This window comes from Saccopteryx leptura, chromosome 3, assembly GCF_036850995.1.
Source record: "Saccopteryx leptura isolate mSacLep1 chromosome 3, mSacLep1_pri_phased_curated, whole genome shotgun sequence".
Classification (NCBI taxonomy): Eukaryota; Metazoa; Chordata; class Mammalia; order Chiroptera; family Emballonuridae; genus Saccopteryx; species Saccopteryx leptura.
This window is the reverse complement of record NC_089505.1, coordinates 17,749,404-17,769,996: the sequence shown is the minus strand read 5'-3', so window position 1 is coordinate 17,769,996 and position 20,593 is coordinate 17,749,404. Positions and strand designations below refer to the sequence as shown.

The 20,593-nt window shown below is 47.5% G+C and overlaps 1 protein-coding gene across 4 annotated transcripts in view; it reads left to right on the top strand.

Annotated features, from left to right (window-relative positions):
• The window catches only part of SASH1 (SAM and SH3 domain containing 1), a 329,462-nt gene extending 310,453 nt beyond the window's left edge, over positions 1-19,009 (top strand). For all 4 annotated transcript variants that reach the window (XM_066373038.1, XM_066373036.1, XM_066373037.1 and 1 more), the window contains 5 exons: positions 648-798; positions 6,440-6,553; positions 11,973-13,072; positions 14,362-14,493; positions 15,578-19,009. In XM_066373038.1, coding sequence (XP_066229135.1) covers positions 648-798; positions 6,440-6,553; positions 11,973-13,072; positions 14,362-14,493; positions 15,578-15,841 — 1,761 coding nt within the window. In that variant the 3' untranslated portion in view covers positions 15,842-19,009. The remainder of the gene's footprint in view (positions 1-647; positions 799-6,439; positions 6,554-11,972; positions 13,073-14,361; positions 14,494-15,577) is intronic.
• Positions 19,010-20,593: the final 1,584 nt, after the last annotated feature.

The following is a 20,593-nucleotide window of genomic DNA, read 5'->3' as shown; positions in this document are numbered from 1 at the left end:
TATAGAAATAGCTACCAGCCTTCTAACGCTGCCCTGGACCTCTGCTGTGGGTGTTAGCTAAGCCCCAGGTCAAAATCTGCTGTTAGCCCCCAAGAGCTTTGAGCTTGGAACTGCTACCAGGCAGGGCGGTGCGAACGAATGCCTCAGAGTCCTGCGCACTCAACAACTCAGAGTCCAGGAGCGCTCGCTCTTCCCACACCTTCCACCACCAGTCCCGACCTCGAGTGTGGCGGGGCCCTGGTGCTAGGTTCTGTTTCCTCCTTGCAAAACCCTCTGGCTTCTGGGGAAATCCCAGGCTTTCTGGGGTTGGATTTCAGTAGCTCTGTGAATGACAGAACTGCCTCGTCCACCGTGCGCTGTGTGGGTTCCGGGCCTCAGCTCGTAGCGAGAGCACAATTAAAATACAAGCCAGTGTAGCCCATCTCGGCCCGCAGTGTACATCTTCTTAACCCATGGTTAATGCAACGCCCCACCTGCCTACTAAGTAAGCCATAAGGCTGGGAGGGACCGAAGCTTACAAATGATACTTACCGAGCTTCCCATTAGGATAAAAATGACTGTGGGAAAGTTGAGGGGTTGAGGCCGGTGTGGGTCGTGGGTCCCGTGGCTGGGCCTGCCGCCTCACTCCTGTGTTCTCGCCCTCCCAGGAGCACATGCCCACGTTCCTGTTCAACGGCTATGAAGATCTGGACACGTTTAAGCTCCTGGAGGAGGAAGACTTGGACGAGTTAAACATCAGGGACCCAGAACACCGGGCGGTTCTCCTGACGGCGGTCGAGCTGTTGCAGGAGTATGACAGTAAGTCCCCGGCACAGGTGTGTTCCTTGTCGATCGCCACATTCTCAGGTCACCGGCGGGCCTCCCGAGAGCAGCCAGCAGACGCGTAGGTCCTCGGGGGCACTCACCTGCTCCTACTCATTCCACAGCCAAGGTCAATTTTGCATGATGTCGGGTAGCACGAAGACATAGGTTCCCAGTCAGTGCAGACCTTCCTGGTTGTGTGGGGGCAGAAGATGCCCTTCTGCTGATTTCTTCTCTGGTGTGTTTATAGTAACAGTTGAGGAAAACACAGCTCTGGGTGAAAGCTGAATTACAGTTTTCTTAAGAAACACGGTAGATGTCACGTTAGTAACTGTTGGGATGGGTGGCCTTCAGCAGGTCATTAGGACACGTGGGCACGAAAGTGACTGACGAACCGGGGAGTCTGTCGCCCAGCCGAGGGTTAATTACTTCTCAAAGCACAGGAGTTATTTTCTCGCTGAATAGGTGGCTAATGAGTATGTGAAACGCATCAGCGTGCATTAAAGGAGCGAGAAATGTCTGCAGTGAATACAGAGAGCGGAGAATTCCGACCGCAAAGGCTCAGCCGGGAAGAGAGCTCATTTTCACAGCCCGTGCGTGGAATTCAGTGGGCTCACAGCTTTTATGATGTCTGTTTGAATACGCTGCGTCCTTTGCTCCATTAACCTCGTCTTCTCTTGCTCTTTATTCTTCAATCTGACAAAAAAAAAAAAATTCCTGAAATTATTGTACTTACCATAAAGGGAGCATCCTTTTCAGTTACTGGATTAAATGCGTTTTCTTTCAAGGGCTCTGCTTCGGGGGTATCAGCAGCTAAGAGCATTGCTATTGTCGCGACACTCCAAAACCATGGTCGATGGGAGGAGAGCAATGTTATGCACTAGTGAAGGCCTCACGCCCAAGGGACCAGGCAGCCAGCGTCTCAGCACCGTTGCTCTCACTCCTTGTAGATCCGCCCTCTAAATTATAACGGGCCCACCCGCCATCAAATAGCTGTATGAAGCCTAGATAAATACACTGCCTTCGGGGATAGATTTGAAGGGAACTGTGTTTTGTAGTCGGTGTCACTGTATAACCGTGCTTCTTTAGTAGTGGAGGTGTCTCTTGGGAGTCTGTGACCAGGTTGTGTGTTAAAGAGGCTGACCCAGTGCCCGGTGTGGCTGACCAACTCTGTTAATAACCATTAAAATTACATCATCCAGTCTCTTGGACCACAGCTGCTCTATCACATAGCTCATTTGCTCTTCCTCAGTCGCCGAGAACAGCTGGTTGGTAAACCCCATCCATTACGTTTCCTTGACCATTCAGAACGCAGGAGGAGCGATGCTAAACACTGAGTCTGAGGCAGGACTAGAGCTGAGCCTCTGTTGTATCTCATTGGCTCAGTCGTCATTGTCCTTCCTGGAATCTCACCTTGAGATTTGCACTAGGAGGTATTTTGTAAAAAGGACGCTGCCCATCCTGACGCTCGCTCTGGAGTCCAAGGAGACTTCCAGGGCTCAGGGGCGCTCATTAGTGACAGGCTCTGGGTCCAGATGATGAGATTTTTACATTCACTGTGGTCAAATCAGGTGTTAAGAACTATTCGAGAGGCCCTGGCCGGTTGGCTCAGTGGTAGAGCGTCGGCCTGGCGTGCAGAAGTCCCGGGTTCAATTCCCGGCCAGGGCACACAGGAGAAGTGCCCGTCTGCTTCTCCACCCCTCCCCCTCTCCTTCCTCTCTGTCTCTCTCTTCCCCTCCCGCAGTGAGGCTCCATTGGAGCAAAGATAGCCCAGGCGCTGGGGATGGCTCCTTGGCCTCTGCCCCAGGCGCTGGAGTGGCTCTGGTCGTGACAGAGCGACGCCCCAGAGGGGCAGAGCATCGCCCCCTGGTGGGCATGCTGGGTAGTCCTGGTCGGGCGCATGCGGGAGTCAGTCTGACTGTCTCTCCCCGTTTCCAGCTTCAGAAAAATACAAAAAAAAAAAAAAAAGAACTATTCGAAGTAAGAGATAATTTAGAGGAGCCCAGTAGATAGGTATCAAATTAAATGTCTATACACAGGACAGATTCAGAGTCTACTGAGATTGCAGAGATCCTGCCAGTTCTCTCATTCAGCCTCACCCACAAGAGCCAGAAGCACACCCACCAGCCGTCTGCTGTGCCCATGCCTGGGTAGTGCCAGCCTCCCTACAGGCTTCCACCTGGAAAGACTCTGCTTGTCCCATGCCGATGCTTACACCGATCCCAGGCCTAGTGCCCTGGGTCTGCCCAGTGAGAGCTCTCTCCTCTAAGAAAATAATCTTGATACAAATTCTAATGAACAGTTGTTTTAAATGTGCAGAAAAGTACAGAGAAAAATAAAACAGGTCCACATATCCACTTCCTAAATTCAACTCAAGTGAACATTTTTGCTTCAATCCTGGGTTTTTTTTAAAGTATTTTTTTAAGTCTTTATTCATTTTTTAGAGAGGAGAGAGAGAGAGAAGTGGGGAGGAGCAGGAAGCATCAACTCCCATATGTGCCTTGACCGGGCAAGCCCAGGGTTTTAAACCGGCGACCTCAGCGTTCCAGGTTGACGTTTTATCCACTGCGCCACCACAGGCCAGGCAATTTTTTTTTTTTTTTTTAAGAAAGAAATGTTACAAGCTCACCAAAAGGCTCGCTCTCCAAGAATTCCATTCCCATCCCTTTTTTCTTTCTGGGGTAACTGCTCTCCAGAGAGGGGCCCGTGTCCTTGTGCACAAAACCTTCCGACGTTCAGATATCTCATGTTCTTAGCATGTTCTTCCTCCTTGTGTGTGTTTGTGTGTGTATGTGTACAGTTTTGTGTGTGTGTGTGTGTGTGTGTGTGTGTGTGTGTGTGTGTCAAGGTGGGATTGGGAAAAGAGCTTTAGGCTAGGCAAAGTCCCTTCGGGGCCAGGTCCGGGCCGTGCCCCAGTGGGGTTTTAGTCCCACAGCTTAGTCCTTTACTCTTTTTTTTTTTTTTTCCTTTGTATTTTTCCGAAGCTGGAAATGGGGAGAGACAGCCAGACAGACTCCCGCACGCGCCCGACCGGGATCCACCTGGCACGCCCACCAGGGGCGATGCTCTGCCCCTCTGGGCGTCGCTCTGTCGCGACCAGAGCCACTCCAGCGCCTGGGGTAGAGGCCAAGGAGCCATCCCCAGTGCCCGGGCCATCTTTGCTCCAATGGAGCCCTGGCTGCGGGAGGGGAAGAGAGAGACAGAGAGGAAGGAGGGGGGGGGTGGAGAAGCAAATGGGCGCCTCTCCTATGTGCCCTGGCCGGGAATCGAACCCAGGTCCCCCACATGCCAGGCCGACGCTCCACCGCTGAGCCAACCGGCCAGGGCCTTAGTCCTTTACTCTTGTTGGGCCGAGAATTCTCGTGGTTGTAACTCACCTTCTCCTTTGTGCCTGGACATTAATGAGGATGTGGGCTCGAATCTGCTGCACACGTGAGGGGTACCCCATCTCTTCGTTCTCGCTGGTGAAGGAGGGCTGGCTACTTGGGAGACCCTGGCTTTTAGTTTTAGGGAATTTTGCTAAACTTGATAGTTAGCTGCTGATCGAATCTTTTAGGAAGAAAGTGACAGTAACCCCTTGACATGTGCCTCATGCTATTATGAATTGTCCTGGTTTTCAGGCAGTGGGACCGACCCCTCTCCTCCCCTTAACTTCAGGCACCATGCTGTGTCTGATAAGGCTGGCGTCCCCAGCGATGCAGACACGGTCTGCGTCTTCACGCAGTGTCAGGGGACACGTTTTCTGTCTTATTCCCATTGGTCAGCACTTTGGGGTCGGTTTTAACTAAAGCAGTACACTGAACTGCTTTGCGAGGACAGACTCCATCGATTCCTCTTCCTGGGTTGTAACCGATAGCTCAAAGCCCTCATTTTATAAGTATCATTTTCCTAAATAACATGCTAGGCCAGGACAACAGCCACCGCGAAGCCACAGGCTCTTCCCCACAATGAGGACACCACTCTAGAATGCTTCACTTTTTGTGTGGAGGAGGGGGGAGGAGATAGGGTTTGTTCTTGTGCCTCCCATTAGTTAATTTTTCATTAAGCATTTAAAAAATAGTACGTTCTAAGCTAGGGGTCTAATAATGTAAGGGCCTGCTCTCATGATTTCTGCCACGGTTTGTGTTATGAGACGCTTTCCTGGTGAGAATACAAGCAGGAAGCAGCAAGCGGCCGGCAGGGACAGCTGGCACATCTGCCGAGTGGCAGCCCTCTGCCTTTCCACAGCTTACTTCTTTAATGACCAGAGAAAAGGCATCAGATCTCTGGCCGGTTGATTTCTTTCCCTTTTGTGTCTGTGGTTGAAGGAGGACAAGTGAAGAGAAAAGGAAAATAAAGTCATTCATTGTGCAGCTAGTTATTTTATGTAGACAATGTTTTCTTGGGTTCTGTGTTATGAGACCGAGCACTTAATCTGCATAATAATATGGAGATGTTCTTCGTGTGACCTCGGTCCCAGGTCAGGCCTCCCGTGCCCTTGTGATGCAACATGCAGAGTAGCACTGCTGTTTGGGGAGGGCCCACGGGACTTCCCACGGGGCATTCTCTCCACGGGAGCGTCTCTGCTCCTCCGTAGAAAGGGTCCTTAGAATGAGACGTTCAGCTTTCAGTCATCCAGCTTGAGAGTGTCATTACCTCGTGGACATAGATAAAGAGTGCAGGAGGGGTGGACGGTGTGAGGGAGGGGGAGGGGGTTGGGGGGAGGGTATAGAGGGGGACAAATACAAGGTGACGGAGGATGACTTGACTTTGGGTGATGGGTATACAACATAACCGACTGTCCAAATGATGTGGAGATGTTTACCCCAAAATCTATGTACTCTTGTTGATCAGTGACACCCTGTTAACTTGAATTTTCTAAAAAGAAAAAAGAGTCGTCATTACTCAGTATCATAGCTAGAGGGCTCCCTGACCTTTCCCGGCCTTCGGCTCTGAAGAGAAACGTGGCCAGCACACAGGGAGAAGGTGGACAGGACAGAAAACCGCCAACTCAACCCAGACCACAGAAGCAGAGGCCTGGAACCCCTCGCTGGTTTAGGGGCTTGTGTCCCCTTCTGCCAGCCTATTTCACTGAGATAATCCAAGGGCCAGCACGTGTCACCAAGGCCAAAGAATGCTCATAAAGTATAATAAAATTCAGTATTTCATTTGACACTTTTATGTTAGCTCCTAAATTGGGGAAGCATGTGACCAATAACTTGAAACACGGATCTTAGCGATTTCTGAAAAGCCTAAGACCTGTCAGCTCTTTGTGAAAGGGACATACTCACTCTACGCTGCTGCCCCATGGGAGTCCCTCACAGGGGACTGTGATTGCTCTCCCCCTGCAGATGACACTGCTTGGAATTCCTCCTCTCTGTGACCGGCCTGCAGCCAGTCTTGCTCTGGGTAACTTAAAAGGCATTGACTGTATTCCAAGTATGTACTCCGAGTCTCTAGATTTATCTTCATGGATACTTTATTTGAAAAGAAAAATGTTCCGATCTCATTCATTTTTATCTCATTTACTTTAAAATAATTAGCGTTCTCACAGAAGTCCAAGGCTTAAAACTCCATGGTGTGTGTGGTGATCACTGAGGATAAAACCGGGATTTGGCTGACTTGGTCACCGCTGCTTCTGTGTGTCCCCCTTCTGCAGGTAACAGCGACCAGTCCGGGTCCCAGGAGAAGCTGCTCGTGGACAGCCAGGGCCAGAGCGGCTGCTCGCCGCGAGACTCCGGGTGCTACGAGAGCAGCGAGAACCTGGAAAATGGTACGGTTGGCGCGGAGAGCCGCGAACGCGTTCTTCAGGGTCATGCCGCTCGGGTCATGGCTTGACATCTGTGCTTTGGCTCCTGAGTGTCTTTCTTCCTCCACCTGCACATTTGGGAAATATTGGCAATAGAGAGAGGGATTTTTTCCCAGGATTACTGGTGCTTAATATAGATCCCTTAGGAAGAATGAATGTCCCTCAAAAACCGAGGCAACTGATGTTCTTGAGAAATGACTACAGCATCTTCTCATCAGTTGTCCTTCCATCCCTCTTACTTAGGACATAAATGGAGACTTCAAGGCTAAAAGTGTGTCAGAGAAAGGGACCCTCAGCTTCCCACTGTCCTGAAACTTGGAGTCTCAGCACCCAGTGTAGGTCACGAACAGAGCTGTGGGGTTTAAAGTGTGGAGACCTGGGGTTTGAACCCTGAACAGAACATTTTATGAGCTGAAGACTGTTCAAATTCCATATCTTTGAGCTCTCTTACCTCTGAAATGGTAAAATGAGTTTCTCTTTCACGGATTGCTGTAAGACTTAAACAGTGCAATGTGTTAACAATGTGCAGCATGTATTCTGCATTGACTCGGAATTGGGCAGTGGGCCAGGTGCTTCTGTATGCATTACTAACTCTCACTCAACCCTGCAGGCATATTTTATAGGTGAAGACCTTAAAGCACAGAGAGATTATATAACAATTGAAGCCATTGTTTTTCTTTCTTTAGACCAGGGGTAGTCAACCTTTTTATACCTACCGTCCACTTTTGTATCTCTGTTAGTAGTAAAATTTTCTAACCGCCCACTGGTTCCACAATAATGGTGATTTATAAAGTAGGGAAGTAACTTTACTTTATAAAATTTATAAAGCAGAGTTACAGCAAGTTAAAGCATATAATAATAATTACTTACCAAGTACTTTATGTCAGATTTTTGCTAAATTTGGCAGAATAAATCTTTATAAAACAACTTACTATAGTTACATCTTATCTTTTTATTTATACTTTGGTTGCTCTGCTACCACCCACCATGAAAGCTGGAACGCCAACTAGTGGGTGGTAGGGACCAGGTTGAGTACCACTGAGGTAGCCCATCCGCCAGGGTCACAAGTGGCGGTATCCTGAATGTCTCAGCCGCAGCCCAGGACACACTCAGTGACTGGGGGAGAGGGGTCTGAGGCCATATGTCTCTTTTGTGTTGCTGTCCTGTCCTAACGGTCAGGAAAGTGTTCTTTAGGAAATTTCCGGTAGCATACTTGTCTGTCTTAAGTGGAACGGGCTCAGGTGAACTCATCCTACCACGGGTGGTTCTGTGGTTCCGTGTTCTGCCTCCAGGCTCCCATTGATAGCAAGATGACAAAGAGTAGTCAAGGGTCTCTCTAAATCAGCAGTTCTCAACCTGTGGGTTGTGACCCCGGCGGGGGTCGAACGACCAAAACATAGGGGTCGCCTAAAGCCATCGGAAATACAAATTTTATTTAAAAATGTATAATAAATATGTATTTTCCGATGGCTTTAGGCGACCCCTGTGTTTTGGTCGTTCGACCCCCGCCGGGGTCGCGACCCACAGGTTGAGAACCGCTGCTCTAAATCATTGTTGAGTGCTGGAAGACCCTAGTGAGAAATGCTCAGGGTTGATAGTTTTTAGCTGCCTTTAGAATCCCACTGAGAAACCCATGGGTTAAAATGTTTGTTGAGGACCTACTAAAGCAAAGCTTTTTACAATTTTTTATTTTTATTTTTTTTTCTGAAGTTGGAAACGGGGAGGTAGTCAAATAGACTCCTGCATGTGCCCGACCGGGATCCACCTGGCATGCCCACCAGGAGGCGATGCTCTGCCCCTCTGGGGCGCTGCTCTGTTGCAACCAGAGCCATTCTGGCGCCTGAAGCAGAGGCCATGGAGCCATCCTCAGCTCCCAGGCCAACTTTGCTCCAGTGCCTTGGCTGCAGGAGGAGAAGAGAGAGACAGAGAGGAAGGAGAGGGGGAGGGGTGGAGAAGCAGATGGGTGCTTCTCCTGTTGTCCTGGCTGGGAATCGAACCCGGGACTCCTGCACACCAGGCTGACACTCTACCACTGAGCCAACCAGCCAGGGCCCAAGCAAAGCTTTTTAAACCATTGCTTGCACTTCCTTAGTGGGTTGTGAAATCATTTAGAAGGGTCACAAGCAGCAGTTTCGTATGCTGAAAGAGTAGAAAATATTAGGTGCACTTCCTAGGTAGGTTTGCATTGTTACTTGTGATCTTTGTTTCAGTTGCATTGTTTTGTACTGGACGGTGAAGGTGGAATATGTTTCTTACTGTAGACCATGATTAAAAAATTAGTTTGAGTCTGACCTGTGGTGGCGCAGTGGATAAAGCGTTGACCTGGAAATGCTGAGGTCGCCGGTTTGAAACCTGGGCTTGCCTGGTCAAGGCACATATGGGAGTTGATGCTTCTAGCTCCTCCCCCCTTCTCTCTCTCCTCTCTCTCCCTTTCTGTCTCTCTCTCCTCTCTAAAAATGAATAAATGAAATAAAAATTAAAAAAAATGTTTAAAAAATAAATAAATAAATAAATAAATAAATAAAAAATTAGTTTGAGAGCCATTGTGAGCACCAAAACCAGGACTCGAGTAAGGTAGGCGAGGACAGGAGCGTAGTCCTAAGAAGATACCATGTGCACTTCTGTGACTCTGAGAGCCATTGCCTCCCGGGTGCCCCCTGGGCATCTTGCTCGCCTCATGCTAATCTTGATTCTGGGGACCTCAGAATGTGGCCCATGAGCCCTGTCACTCAAAAGTGTTCTATCATTTTGGGAAGATCACGGTTCTCCCCAAATCCCGATGTTACGACAGCCTCTTTCAGGATAGGATTCAGAACCCACCTGGCTCTCAGTGACCCCTTGGTTCCACAAAGTATGTAGGTCCTGAAGTTTTTTCTTTTCTGCTAATAATTATTTCATATCCAAACATTTTCATTAAATTGATTTCCCTCCATACAGTTCTGAATTATTAAAAATAATACAGGTATCACTGGCACACTTCTAAATGCCCAAAAGAATTCAGGTGCACCTGCTCAAGACATAGATTAAAGATGGTTCACCGCAAGGTGAATTCAAAGATCTTCCCATTATAAGCAGAATGTGAACTGGAATTCATACATAATGTTTATATTGTGAGTTATAGGGGAGGAAAGCCGGATTTCTAAAGTTTATACTTGTTCTTTTAAGAACTTTTTATTTTAATTGATTTTTAAACTTCAGATTTAATGTATATGCTTTATTTATTTTTTTTATTTTTTATTTTTTTTGTATTTCTCCGAAGCTGGAAACGGGGAGAGACAGCCAGACAGACTCCCGCATGCGCCCGACCGGGATCCACCCGGCACGCCCACCAGGGGCGATGCTCTGCCCACCAGGGGGCGATACTCCACCCCTCTGGGGCGTCGCTCTGCTGCAACCAGAGCCACTCCAGCGCCTGGGGCAGAGGCCAAGGAGCCATCCCCAGCGCCCGGGCCATCCCTGCTCCAACGGAGCCTCTGCTGCGGGAGGGGAAGAGAGAGACAGAGAGGAAGGAGGGGGTGGGGGTGGAGAAGCAAATGGGCACCTCTCCCATGCGCCCTGGCCGGGAATCGAACCCGGGTCCCCCGCACGCCAGGCTGACGCTCCACCGCTGAGCCAACTGGCCAGGGTCAATATATATGCTTTATGAAGAAGAATTCCCCCTTTCTATTTTTTTCTGTGATGATTGTCCTATTCCTGAAAAACGGGACCCTGGTCAGTATATTTAGTAGTAACCTGGAGTAATGATCTCCATGTAACAACAGAAATAATAACTCTTAACAGCACCCAATAATGCTGGCCTGGAATGTGGCTGACACATGTGGCGAGGTCTGAGGCCTCACAGTTATACCTTTGGGAGGACAAATGTCATCCTACTGTGTCCCTGCTTTTGCCTGATGCAAAGCACTTCACGTGTTGATTTGTGTTCTGTCAAAAATGATGGGATCATTTATAAAAGGTCTGATTGAGGAGGCTACTGTTCTTATCCATCAGTCTCAGTGACTGGAATTATGCTTGACATGATACATTTAATATTTGGAATTGGAGTGAGCTTGGCAGGAAGCTGTGACATCGTGAAGGAATCTGGTTTTCTCTCTGCTGACAGTGGCCGTGCCATCCTAATGTCGCAGTGCCCCAGGCCTTTTCCTGCCTTCCTTTCTCTCGTTTGTATGGCAGGCACGCTGAGATTATTTCAGAGAATGTCTTTCATTTACCCAAAAGTAGTCATTTGGTCTTAGCGTGAGCACTGCCCACACCCCTGCTTCCCCCAATCAGGTCCGCCCACCACCCGATTTCTCCTTGCGGCTTATTTATCGAAAGGGCGAGACTGCTTCATGGGGAGATGTCAGAATTCTAAATTAAAATATTAAATTAGAAATGTTTACTGAAACAATAGGGTAGGAAGAAAGCCTTTAGTTCCAGGATGGTGGCTTTTAGAGATTAGGGCCAGCCATTTCCTTGTACCTTCCAAATCTTGTGTGGGTTTTTGTAGGCCTAACTTACCAGGATCTCTTGACTCCTACATTTTATCTGGGGCATTCCTCTCAGCCCAGGATCAAAGCGCACAACAAACATGGTATTAACCCACAGCTAGTGAATTCTCAGGGAAGCTTATTGAGCAGTTGTAGTGGTTAATACCAGTCAACACTTGTCAGATAAGTAGATTATGTCTGGTTGATTGTTCAGTTATTCGTCTGACAGTTCTATTTTAATCAGGGCTGTTGTTTCGCTGGGAATTAGAACCACGTCAGTATTTTATAGATTGTCTCAGGCCAGATACTCAACTTAACCTTGTTCACTTACGTGTACCAACGTTGGTTGACTGTTTCTAGAATTCTTTTTTTATACATAAAACACTAAGAGGGGAGGACTGGGAGGAAGGTGTAATTTGATAAGTCAACAGGGAACCTTAGGGGGCAGCATTTATAGAACCTGTCCCAGAACTAAGCCCGCCTCCCCCCTGCAGCCATGACCTTGGGAAGTTGTCCTCCCTAGAGAGAACCCCATCAGTGCAGTTTCTCAGTGGGGTGTGGATGGTCAACCTTCCACACTGACTGGAGCCAGGAACAGACGCCAGGCATTAGGCTTAGACTTATTCTACTGCCTGACACAGCATAATTCCTTACCACAGAACTCAGTTAATTTCCATCTCCATGAGTCCTTCAATAAGACTTAAGAATTTTTAAAAAAAAAAACAAACAAAAAACCCTGACCATAACAACCCTCTTATCATTCGACATCATAAATGGTGGTTTTCTGTCCTTAGAGGACATGTAATTCAGCAATGGGCTGTGGGAGATTTCAGTGACGTTAGCAGTCCTTCGTCCATCAGCTTGATTGATGGGCCCTTTAAGATGTGATTGTGAACGATTCCCTTGTCTCGCAGGCAAGACTCGGAAAACTGGCCTCCTCTTGGCCAAGTCGTCAACCGAGTCCAGCTTGAAGTCTTTCAACAGCGGCCAGCTGGGCAGCTACCCGACCTTGCCTCTGCCGAAGTCGGCGGACCCGCTGAAGCCGGGGGCGGGCAGGCTGGGCGGCGTGCTGAGCGCGCCCCCGCCCCAGCGCTGTGATCAGCCCGGGGCGACCGGCTCGAACAGAAACCGGAGGAGCCTCCCCATTTCCATCTGTCGGAGCTGCGAGACTCTGGAGGACCCCCAGCCCGTGAACGCGTGGCCCCGCTCCCATTCGCTGGATGACCTGCAGGGAGAGCCCGATGCTGAAAAAGATGTGCCTCGTGCGGCGACAGAGCCCTCCCCCCAGACCGTACCGGAAGTGCCACAAAAGACAGCCCCCTCCGCCACCAAGGTCCCCGGCCCCAGACAGGATGCCGCCGCCGACAATGCATTGCTACTGACCCAAAGCAAGAGATTTTCTGAACCTCAGAAAACGACTACTAAGAAACTGGGTGGCTCGGCGGCAGCCTGGTCGCCTGGAGTGTCACCTCCTCCGTGTTTGCCCAAACACTACGACGCTCAGCCTCCTGGAGCTAGACACACTTTAACAAGGACTCCGCTGGAAGGTCACAGAAAGGGACTCGATTTTGAAGGAACATATCAACCCCCGGGCACCAAAGAAGGTGAGCAGAGGGGCCCTGAGGCCAAAACGCCGGCCAGACACCCTGCGCAGCCTCCGCCTGTCCCTGCCAAGAAGAGCAAAGAGCGCCTGGCCAACGGGCTCCATCCCGGCCCTGCCGCGCCCAGTGCACCGTGCCTGCCCCTGAAAAAGGGCGGCCCCAGCGACTGTCAGTCCCCTCAGCCGGCCAGGCCCCCCTCTAGGCAGGAGCCTGGCAGCCCACCAAGCTCTAGGCCGCCCCCCTGGCTCTCGGAGCTGCCGGAGAGCGCCAGCCTCCAGGAGCATGGCGTGAAGCTGGGCCCGGCTCTGACCAGGAAGATCTCCTGCATTCGGGGAGTCGATCTGGAAATGCTCACCGAGGACAAGCTACGAGCGGAGGGCATTGATCTCACCGAGGAACCGTATTCTGATAAGGTATCAAAGGCCCTGGCCCCATGTCTCAATCCTCTGCTTTTATAAGTCAGGCAGCCAGGTGGGAGGAACACCAGCTAACCCAGGAGGCCAGCCTGGAGGCGGGGGCCTTTGTGACAGTGAGAGCCCAGGGTGGCCCACAGCCAGGGCCTCTGCCACTTGGTGGTGGCGCGAATGGAGGCACAGTGTTCAGATTAAATGCAAATACAACCTTGGGTTTTCTTTTTTCTCTCTCTTTTTTTTTTTGTTTTCAATTTTTGGCAGCTATACATTGCAGGAAGAACTATCAATCAGCACTCAGACTGTTTCCTGAAAGGCTTAGTTGAGGGGACAGGACAGACCTGAGTTCCAGGTTTCCCATCTTAACCTGTATGTTTTTAGACATTAAAAAAAAATTATTTCATTTTTCTAAATGTAAAATGGAATTAATAATAACACATAATTGCCTCATAGAGGTATTATATTAGGAGCAAATAAAATGAATATGAACAGACTTTGAAAATTGTAGAACCCTCTTCAGATGTAATAATTGTATTATACAATCATCTTGTGTGGGTTACAAGGGAAAAGAGTATGTGAAGTCCCACTGTACCAAAAACAGTGAGATCTATAATGAAACCTCATTTCTCATTTGAAAAGAATAAAGAGCAGATCTACCAATAATACCACAATGACTTTGAAGACAAATGAGAATAGATGTAATTGTAATTTGCTCATGGAAATGCAAGCTCCATTATAATGCAGTCCTTGGGAGTCCTTGTTACAAAATTGTTAGGACCCACGAATGCTTTTACAGTAACATCCTTCTTCCTTAACACCTAGTGAGTAAACCCCTTTGAATGGAAAGTATTGAGAATTCTGTGCTGCAGTAAATGTGGCTTAGAGATGCAGGTGGTGTGTCTTTAACAGATGAGGCACAGCAGTGGACCACTGGAGAGTGGAAGTTTGCCTTCTTCCCCGCAGTTCAGGCGACAGCCCTCAACAACATTTTGCAAAATGATCAGGCAGTGTGAGATGAGGGCATTGGTCCCCCCCAAAATGTAGGATGGCTGTATTTTTCTTTAATGATGTTTCAAAACATTTTCCTAGAGCTCATTCCTTCCTGAAGGGTAAAACTGTAAAAATGTGCCCTCCGGAACATACTAACTACAGAGAAAATATATTCACTTCAAATGAAAACGTTGGTGCTATTTTCCAGTAGCTGAAGGTCTTACCTTACCTTATGTTTACTGCTCTTGGAGAAAAATCCTTGCAACAGCACCTGACACCACGTTTCTGTCTTGTCCCCGCAGCACGGCCGCTGTGGGATTCCGGAAGCTTTGGTACAGAGATACGCAGAAGACCTGGACCAGCCCGAGAGGGATGTCGCCACCAACATGGACCAGATCCGCGTGAAGTTGCTGCGCAAGCAGCACCGCATGGCGGTGAGCAGTGGCATTGCAGGGCCCCTCGCCTCGCTTTATAGAGCTTCACCATGAGCACGCTGGCCACTGCTGAGTAGTCCGGGGCTCATGATCACTCTCAGAAGGAGGTGCCTGAGGGCGGGGGCGGGGGCGGGGGCGGGGAGCAATACCTACTCAGCCTACAAAGTTTTCAACCAATCACCCACCTCCCAGGACTACAAAAAAGTTTAGTCCGTCCAGTCATTTCTCTGCCCACGTATAATATAGTCAATGCACAGATTGTTTTCAGTTGTCACAGCATGACTCTACTTCTCTTACCAAAAATTCTTTTATGTTATCAACACTTCAGAGTGTTCTGATCGGCAAATATGTCCTAGTTTAGCCAGTCCATATTGGTGAAACGTTTAGGGTTTTTTCAGTTTTTTATTTTCAGTAATGTAGTGAGAAACATTTCTTAATAAATCTTTGTAGACCGCTAAGGTTAACTTGCTGAGGACACGTTACGCTAAGCAGGTGTGCATGTTGGGTAGTCAGTTCTCTTTGGAAAGATATTAGAGCATTTGGTCTTCCCGGAAGTCAGGTATAAATATCCATTCCCCTGCCCTAGCCAATACTTGTTATTATTGTCTTTTAGATTCTTTATAACTGTATCGGTAAAATGTTTCATCTTCTTGATGTTCATGTAGGTTCAAAATACAGTGGAGAGTCTGCTTTATAAATGCCCAACCATAGAGTACTTTGCTTTTCACATATCACACAGGACTGCCTCTTCAGTCGCCTTAGGGGCTCTTTGAAGAGCATGTCACCATGAGACAAAATAGCCAGAAACTAAATGCTCACCTTTTGCAGAGGTGAACACATGATTGGGGTTAGAGCTAATGCCAAGTACCTTGTAGGACCTCAGACACTTCCTTGAGACTTTTCGTCCACTGTGGAAAGTTGAGAAGGGATTCTTGGTGCTGCCCTTGCTTTCTGACCCAGCGTAGCACCTTCGCTCTCTGACAGTCCAGCAGGGTAACATGTTCGTCGTGTCCCTTCCGGGCGTATAAGAGGTAGCCTCCAATGGCGTGGGTGGAGCCTTTCTCATACTGTGTTCTTTCTCCAGATCCCAAGTGGCGGACTCACAGAAATCTGCAGAAAGCCCCTCTCTCCTGGCTGTGTGTCGTCCGTGTCGGATTGGCTGATCTCCATCGGTCTGCCCATGTACACCAGCGCCCTGACCGAGGCGGGCTTCAGCACCCTGGGCCAAGTGCCTTCTCTGTCTCACACTTGCCTTCAGGAGGCTGGCATCACAGAGGAGAGGCACATAAGCAAGCTCATGTCTGCCGCCAGACTCTTCAAACTGCCACCGGGCCCCGAGGCCATGTAGCCAGGCCTGGACTGGACCTCCCTGGACAAGAGCCACCCTCTCACTGTGCTTAGGATGCTGATGCAATTTCTCCTTCCCTGGACATGCAGACCAGATCCAAAAGAAAGGCCCAGTGTGTGGGCGAAACTGCATGGGAAACTTGGCACGGGACCGATGCCCTCTCTTCTCCAGAAAAGCCCCTTTGGGGAAATTGGTGTGGTTCTTTCTGACCCCCAAAGAAAAGACAAGCACTTATTTTTATTTGCAGAACACAATAGAACCAAGATGCCAACTTTGCCACATACGCTGTGCCTCCGGTCTGTCTTGGTACACTGGGAGAGGGCTGGGGGCCGGGGGGGGGCAGCCTGTCCCATTGCTGATAGTGCCCTTGACCTGTCTGTCACCCTGCAGGATACCCGAGGGCCAGACAGGCTTAGCTAGGCCAAAGGAACAGACTTGGGAGTGATTGTACACGGTTGACATGCTCATTGGTTTAAAAGTAAGAAAACCTGTCTGCACTAGGAAAAGAAAGTTCTGTTCCCCTTTAGATAAATAAGAGACATTTTAATAATTGCTTTCTATAGCAGTCAGCTTTTATTTGCCTTAATATAAGCTTTTAAGCAGTTATCTAACTAGTGTTCAGTACCCTGTAACCATAGTTCCAAACCTTCAGCTTAGACTGCCATCTAACACACGTCTGGGATGTTTCCAGCAAGAACGGGCTTTTCTGAGTATCTCATTCTAACATGGCTTACTTTGTAGGAGTGTTGATCAGACACAGAATTCATGTTGGCTTTCCGTTTTTACACTAACTACAAATCCAGTAAAACACTATCTGAAATTCACAAAGCTATCAAGTGTTTATGTGTGAGTGTGAGTGCATGTATAGGGGAGGTGTTTATAGTGACTACCTTTCATTTTGATCAGCTTGGTATTGTTGCCACGTTGGTGGTTGTGCAGCAGGGTTGACTTGGGACTCCTGACCACGTCCATTCAACGTTTGGTCATCAGCTAATAGATCACCTTTGCAGAGAGTCACTGTAAGGCTGAATATTTCAGAACAATGTTTCTTTTAAAAAGGGAAGTAGTTTAGGAGATGTTTTAAAAGTTTTTTTTTTCAGTTTTACAATTTAAGAGACTGTTTTCCTTCTTATTTTAGATAATTATTTTAATTCCAATAAAGGTTCATTTTGGAGCCAGACAAAGCACATTAGCCATGTATTAAGTATTTGTATATTTTCAGTTGTTTCCTGCTGATTTCGGCATAGTCTATCCTCCTTTCTTCTTGTGTCTGATTTTCTAGCAAATGGAAATTTAGACAATAAACCAATAAGCTTCCATTGCTTTCTAAATGATTTTGCTTTGCGTTCTTATCATGAGCACTGTTCTAAGCATTGAACGTGATCCTTTACAATAGAAATACTTTGAACATAAAGCCTTGGTCAAAAGTTCTGCAGTATTTCATCTACTCACTTAAAACAAATGATTTCCCTCAGAGGGAAAACAAGGAATGATTTCATGAATTACAAAGCCATCTTTTAGCATTTGCTTTATCTACTTAGATCCATGTTTCTGAGGAAAAGGACATTCTCAGGTGATATTACGTTTTCATGCTTTGCTTTGCATTTTTTTTAAGACTAGATATTTCTTCAATAATACTCACCTTCTGTGAGATGCCATGTGAAGAAGTTGTGGAAATCCAGACTAAAAAGCTAGCACTGCCAGAGTTCTGTGGCACTCTAAAAAGCAGCCCGTTTTTGTCATCTTGGCTTGTGACACCCCTGTTAGCGTGGCTCATTTGGAGAGACTGAGGCTACAAGGGTCTCCCCGTGATCACGTCACGGAAACGTATTTGAGGTGCGGCGGTGGAGTCGGGGCTGGGAGGCGGGCTTCTTATTGGCTTTAGCAGTAACCTCGGGGCGATGTCCCGAGAGGCCCTGCTCATTGTTGAAGCTGAGCACAAGCGCCATGTAATCGGTAACAAAGGGGAAGGAGAAATCTCGCGTGACTTTCCAACTTTTTAATTCATTTTCACTGTAACACTTCCATGTAGGTAAAAATGGAACCAGAAACAAGGGAATTTTCCGAGCTTGAGCTTTTGAGAATGCCAAACCGTGGTTTCGGCGCTCTTCTTTAAAAAATCATTGCCTTTTGCATAGGAAAAAAAAAAAAAATCAAATTCAGGGACCATGAATAATTGTCGGTGGGAAGGTCTTCCTAATCTGAAAGGTCTGAGGTGGTTTTATACTTTTATTGTGCTTTTTTAAAAAATCCTTTTTCTTTTAACTGTTAGTATTTGTTTGGTCTTCTTTTGCTTTGAACTTGTACTCTGATCGTAGGAAAGCCTCGGTGTTTGTGTGTGACGTTTGACTGAGGTGGCTCGGGGCCGCGTGCGGGTGTTGGTGTGCGGGCGGTCGGCGTCAGAAGTACCCGCGTTTAATCGGTTACGCTTGGTACAGAACGTGGCGGCAGGTTGAAAAGCGTTGTCGTTGCAAAGCACAAAAGAAACTTGGAAAGGCAGTTTGGCTCAGGTAGCTACACACCCGTTGTGTAAATGTTTATTTCGAAGCTGCCTTATAGAAGGACATGCAGCCGGCCCCAACCACGACTTACATTCCCAGTGAACCGAGGAGGAGATAGACTTTTACGGCCTGCCTTCCTCCGAGGCCCTTTTCTCGGGAGGACATGGGAAGTTACTGGTATTGGTAGTAATCAGTTCCTGACATAGCAAAGTTTGCTTTCATATCCGCGGCGGAAGAAGTCGGCTCACCAAGTCAGCGCTGCATGGGTGTGTACTGTATTATTTGCAGAAAAATAAACCCGGTAGTCTGAGTCCAAGTTATCTTGATTTTTTTAAATTGATAGAGAAAACAAGAAACTGTCAAGCAAGTTATATAACAACTAACAACATTGCACTTTCTGTATATGAAATCAGTATTTAAATAACTTATTTTTCTCCATTGCTGTTTTTAAACATTGTAAGTAGCTGTAATATACCAGTACCAATATGTTCTTGCGATTGCTTCAGCCCGAGAAAGCTGTGTATTGTTTTAAAAATTGTAAAAATTATTGTGATGATTCATTTAGCAAAGAGAAAGGACGGAAGGGTTTCCCTGTGTATCAAAACTTGTCTATAATTGTCATCTATGTACCTAGAAAAAAAAAAAGTAAATAAATTTCTTCAGCTGAGTATGCGTCTTTTGTTCCTTGGACATTTTAGATATGAATGGAAGAGAAATGAGAAGGAATGTACAAAGTGTGGTTTGCGAATAAAATATACTGCTCACAAAAATTAGCGGATATTTCAAAATGAACGTGAAGCAGTGAAATATCCCCTAGTTGTTGTGAGCAGTGTGGATTATAAAAATAGTGGCTAGCTTAGGTAAGTGCTCCTGCCACAGTGCTCCTCCCTCTCACGGGCACCGAGTCTCTTTGCTAACGTATTGCAATTACTTCTTCAAATATTGCAAAATCAAGTCATATAATTACAGCGTCTCAAACCAGAAAGAGATTTGTGGGTGTCACTGAGTGTCTCAGTTCATCATATTCAGATGATGAGTTCCGGGGCCACCCAGGTGATTGATTTGCCCACTATTACACTGTTAAAACAACCCACGTTTCCCATTGACAGAAAAAGAAAATCTGGGTTGGAATATTCTAGAAATTAATGTGACAAAAATCCTTTTCAACATCGGTGTACCAAAAGTGACATAAAAGTGTGTTTTGTATTGGGGGGAGTGTGTGTGTGATAGAAAGTTTGGAGTAGGTGATGCATGCACTTGAGACATAAAATATCACACTCGCCCTGGCCGGTTGGCTCAGTGGTAGAGCGTCGGCCTGGCGTGCAGAAGTCCCGGGTTCGATTCCTGGCCAGGACACACAGGAGAAGCGCCCATCTGCTTCTCCACCCCTCCCCCTCTCCTTCCTCTGTCTCTCTCTTCCCCTCCCGCAGCGAGGCTCCATTGGAGCAAAGATGGCCCAGGCATTGGGGATGGCTCCTTGGCCTCTGCCCCAGGCGCTAGAGTGGCTCTGGTCGCAACAGAGCAATGCCCCGGAGGGGCAGAGCATCGCCCCCTGGTGGGAAGAACTTCGCCCCCTTGTGGGCGTGCCGGGTGGATCCCGGTCGGGCGCATGCGGGAGTCTGTCTGACTGTCTCTCCCCATTTCCAGCTTCAGAAAATACAAAAAAATAAAAAAAATAAAAAATAAATTATCACACTCACCCTTCCCCAGCCGCCCGTTTCTCTCACCACAGGTAAGAGTTAGAACCAGTCTCTGCTTATCTTCCAGAAGTGCTCTGCATTCGCACTGTAACTGCCTATGTATGTATATTTTACACAGCAACAATGGCTCATTCACACTTCACCCGCTTTTAAATTCAGTATATCACTGAGGTCTTGCCATGTCAACACCCTTCCTTTCTCTAGTGGCCACCATAATATTCTGTTATGCAGATAATTATTTAACCGGTACTCTATGAAAGGACAGGCTTTTTGCTGTTATAAAAAAAGAACTTTTTTAAAAAGCTGTTAGAAATATCCTTATACTTGGCATGTGGAATTGCTATGTTAAAATTATGTGTATTTTAAATTTTGGTAGAATAATTTAAACCCACTGGATTTCATTAAAGGAAGCTTTCCATGATATAGGCTTTACTTATAAATCATTGTCTTACTCCCCACTCCCCCAATCCATTTTGTAAATGGGAATATTTCACGTGCTCTCATTAGGTTGGCATTCATCTGAAGTGCTGCATTATTTTAGAGAAAGAGAG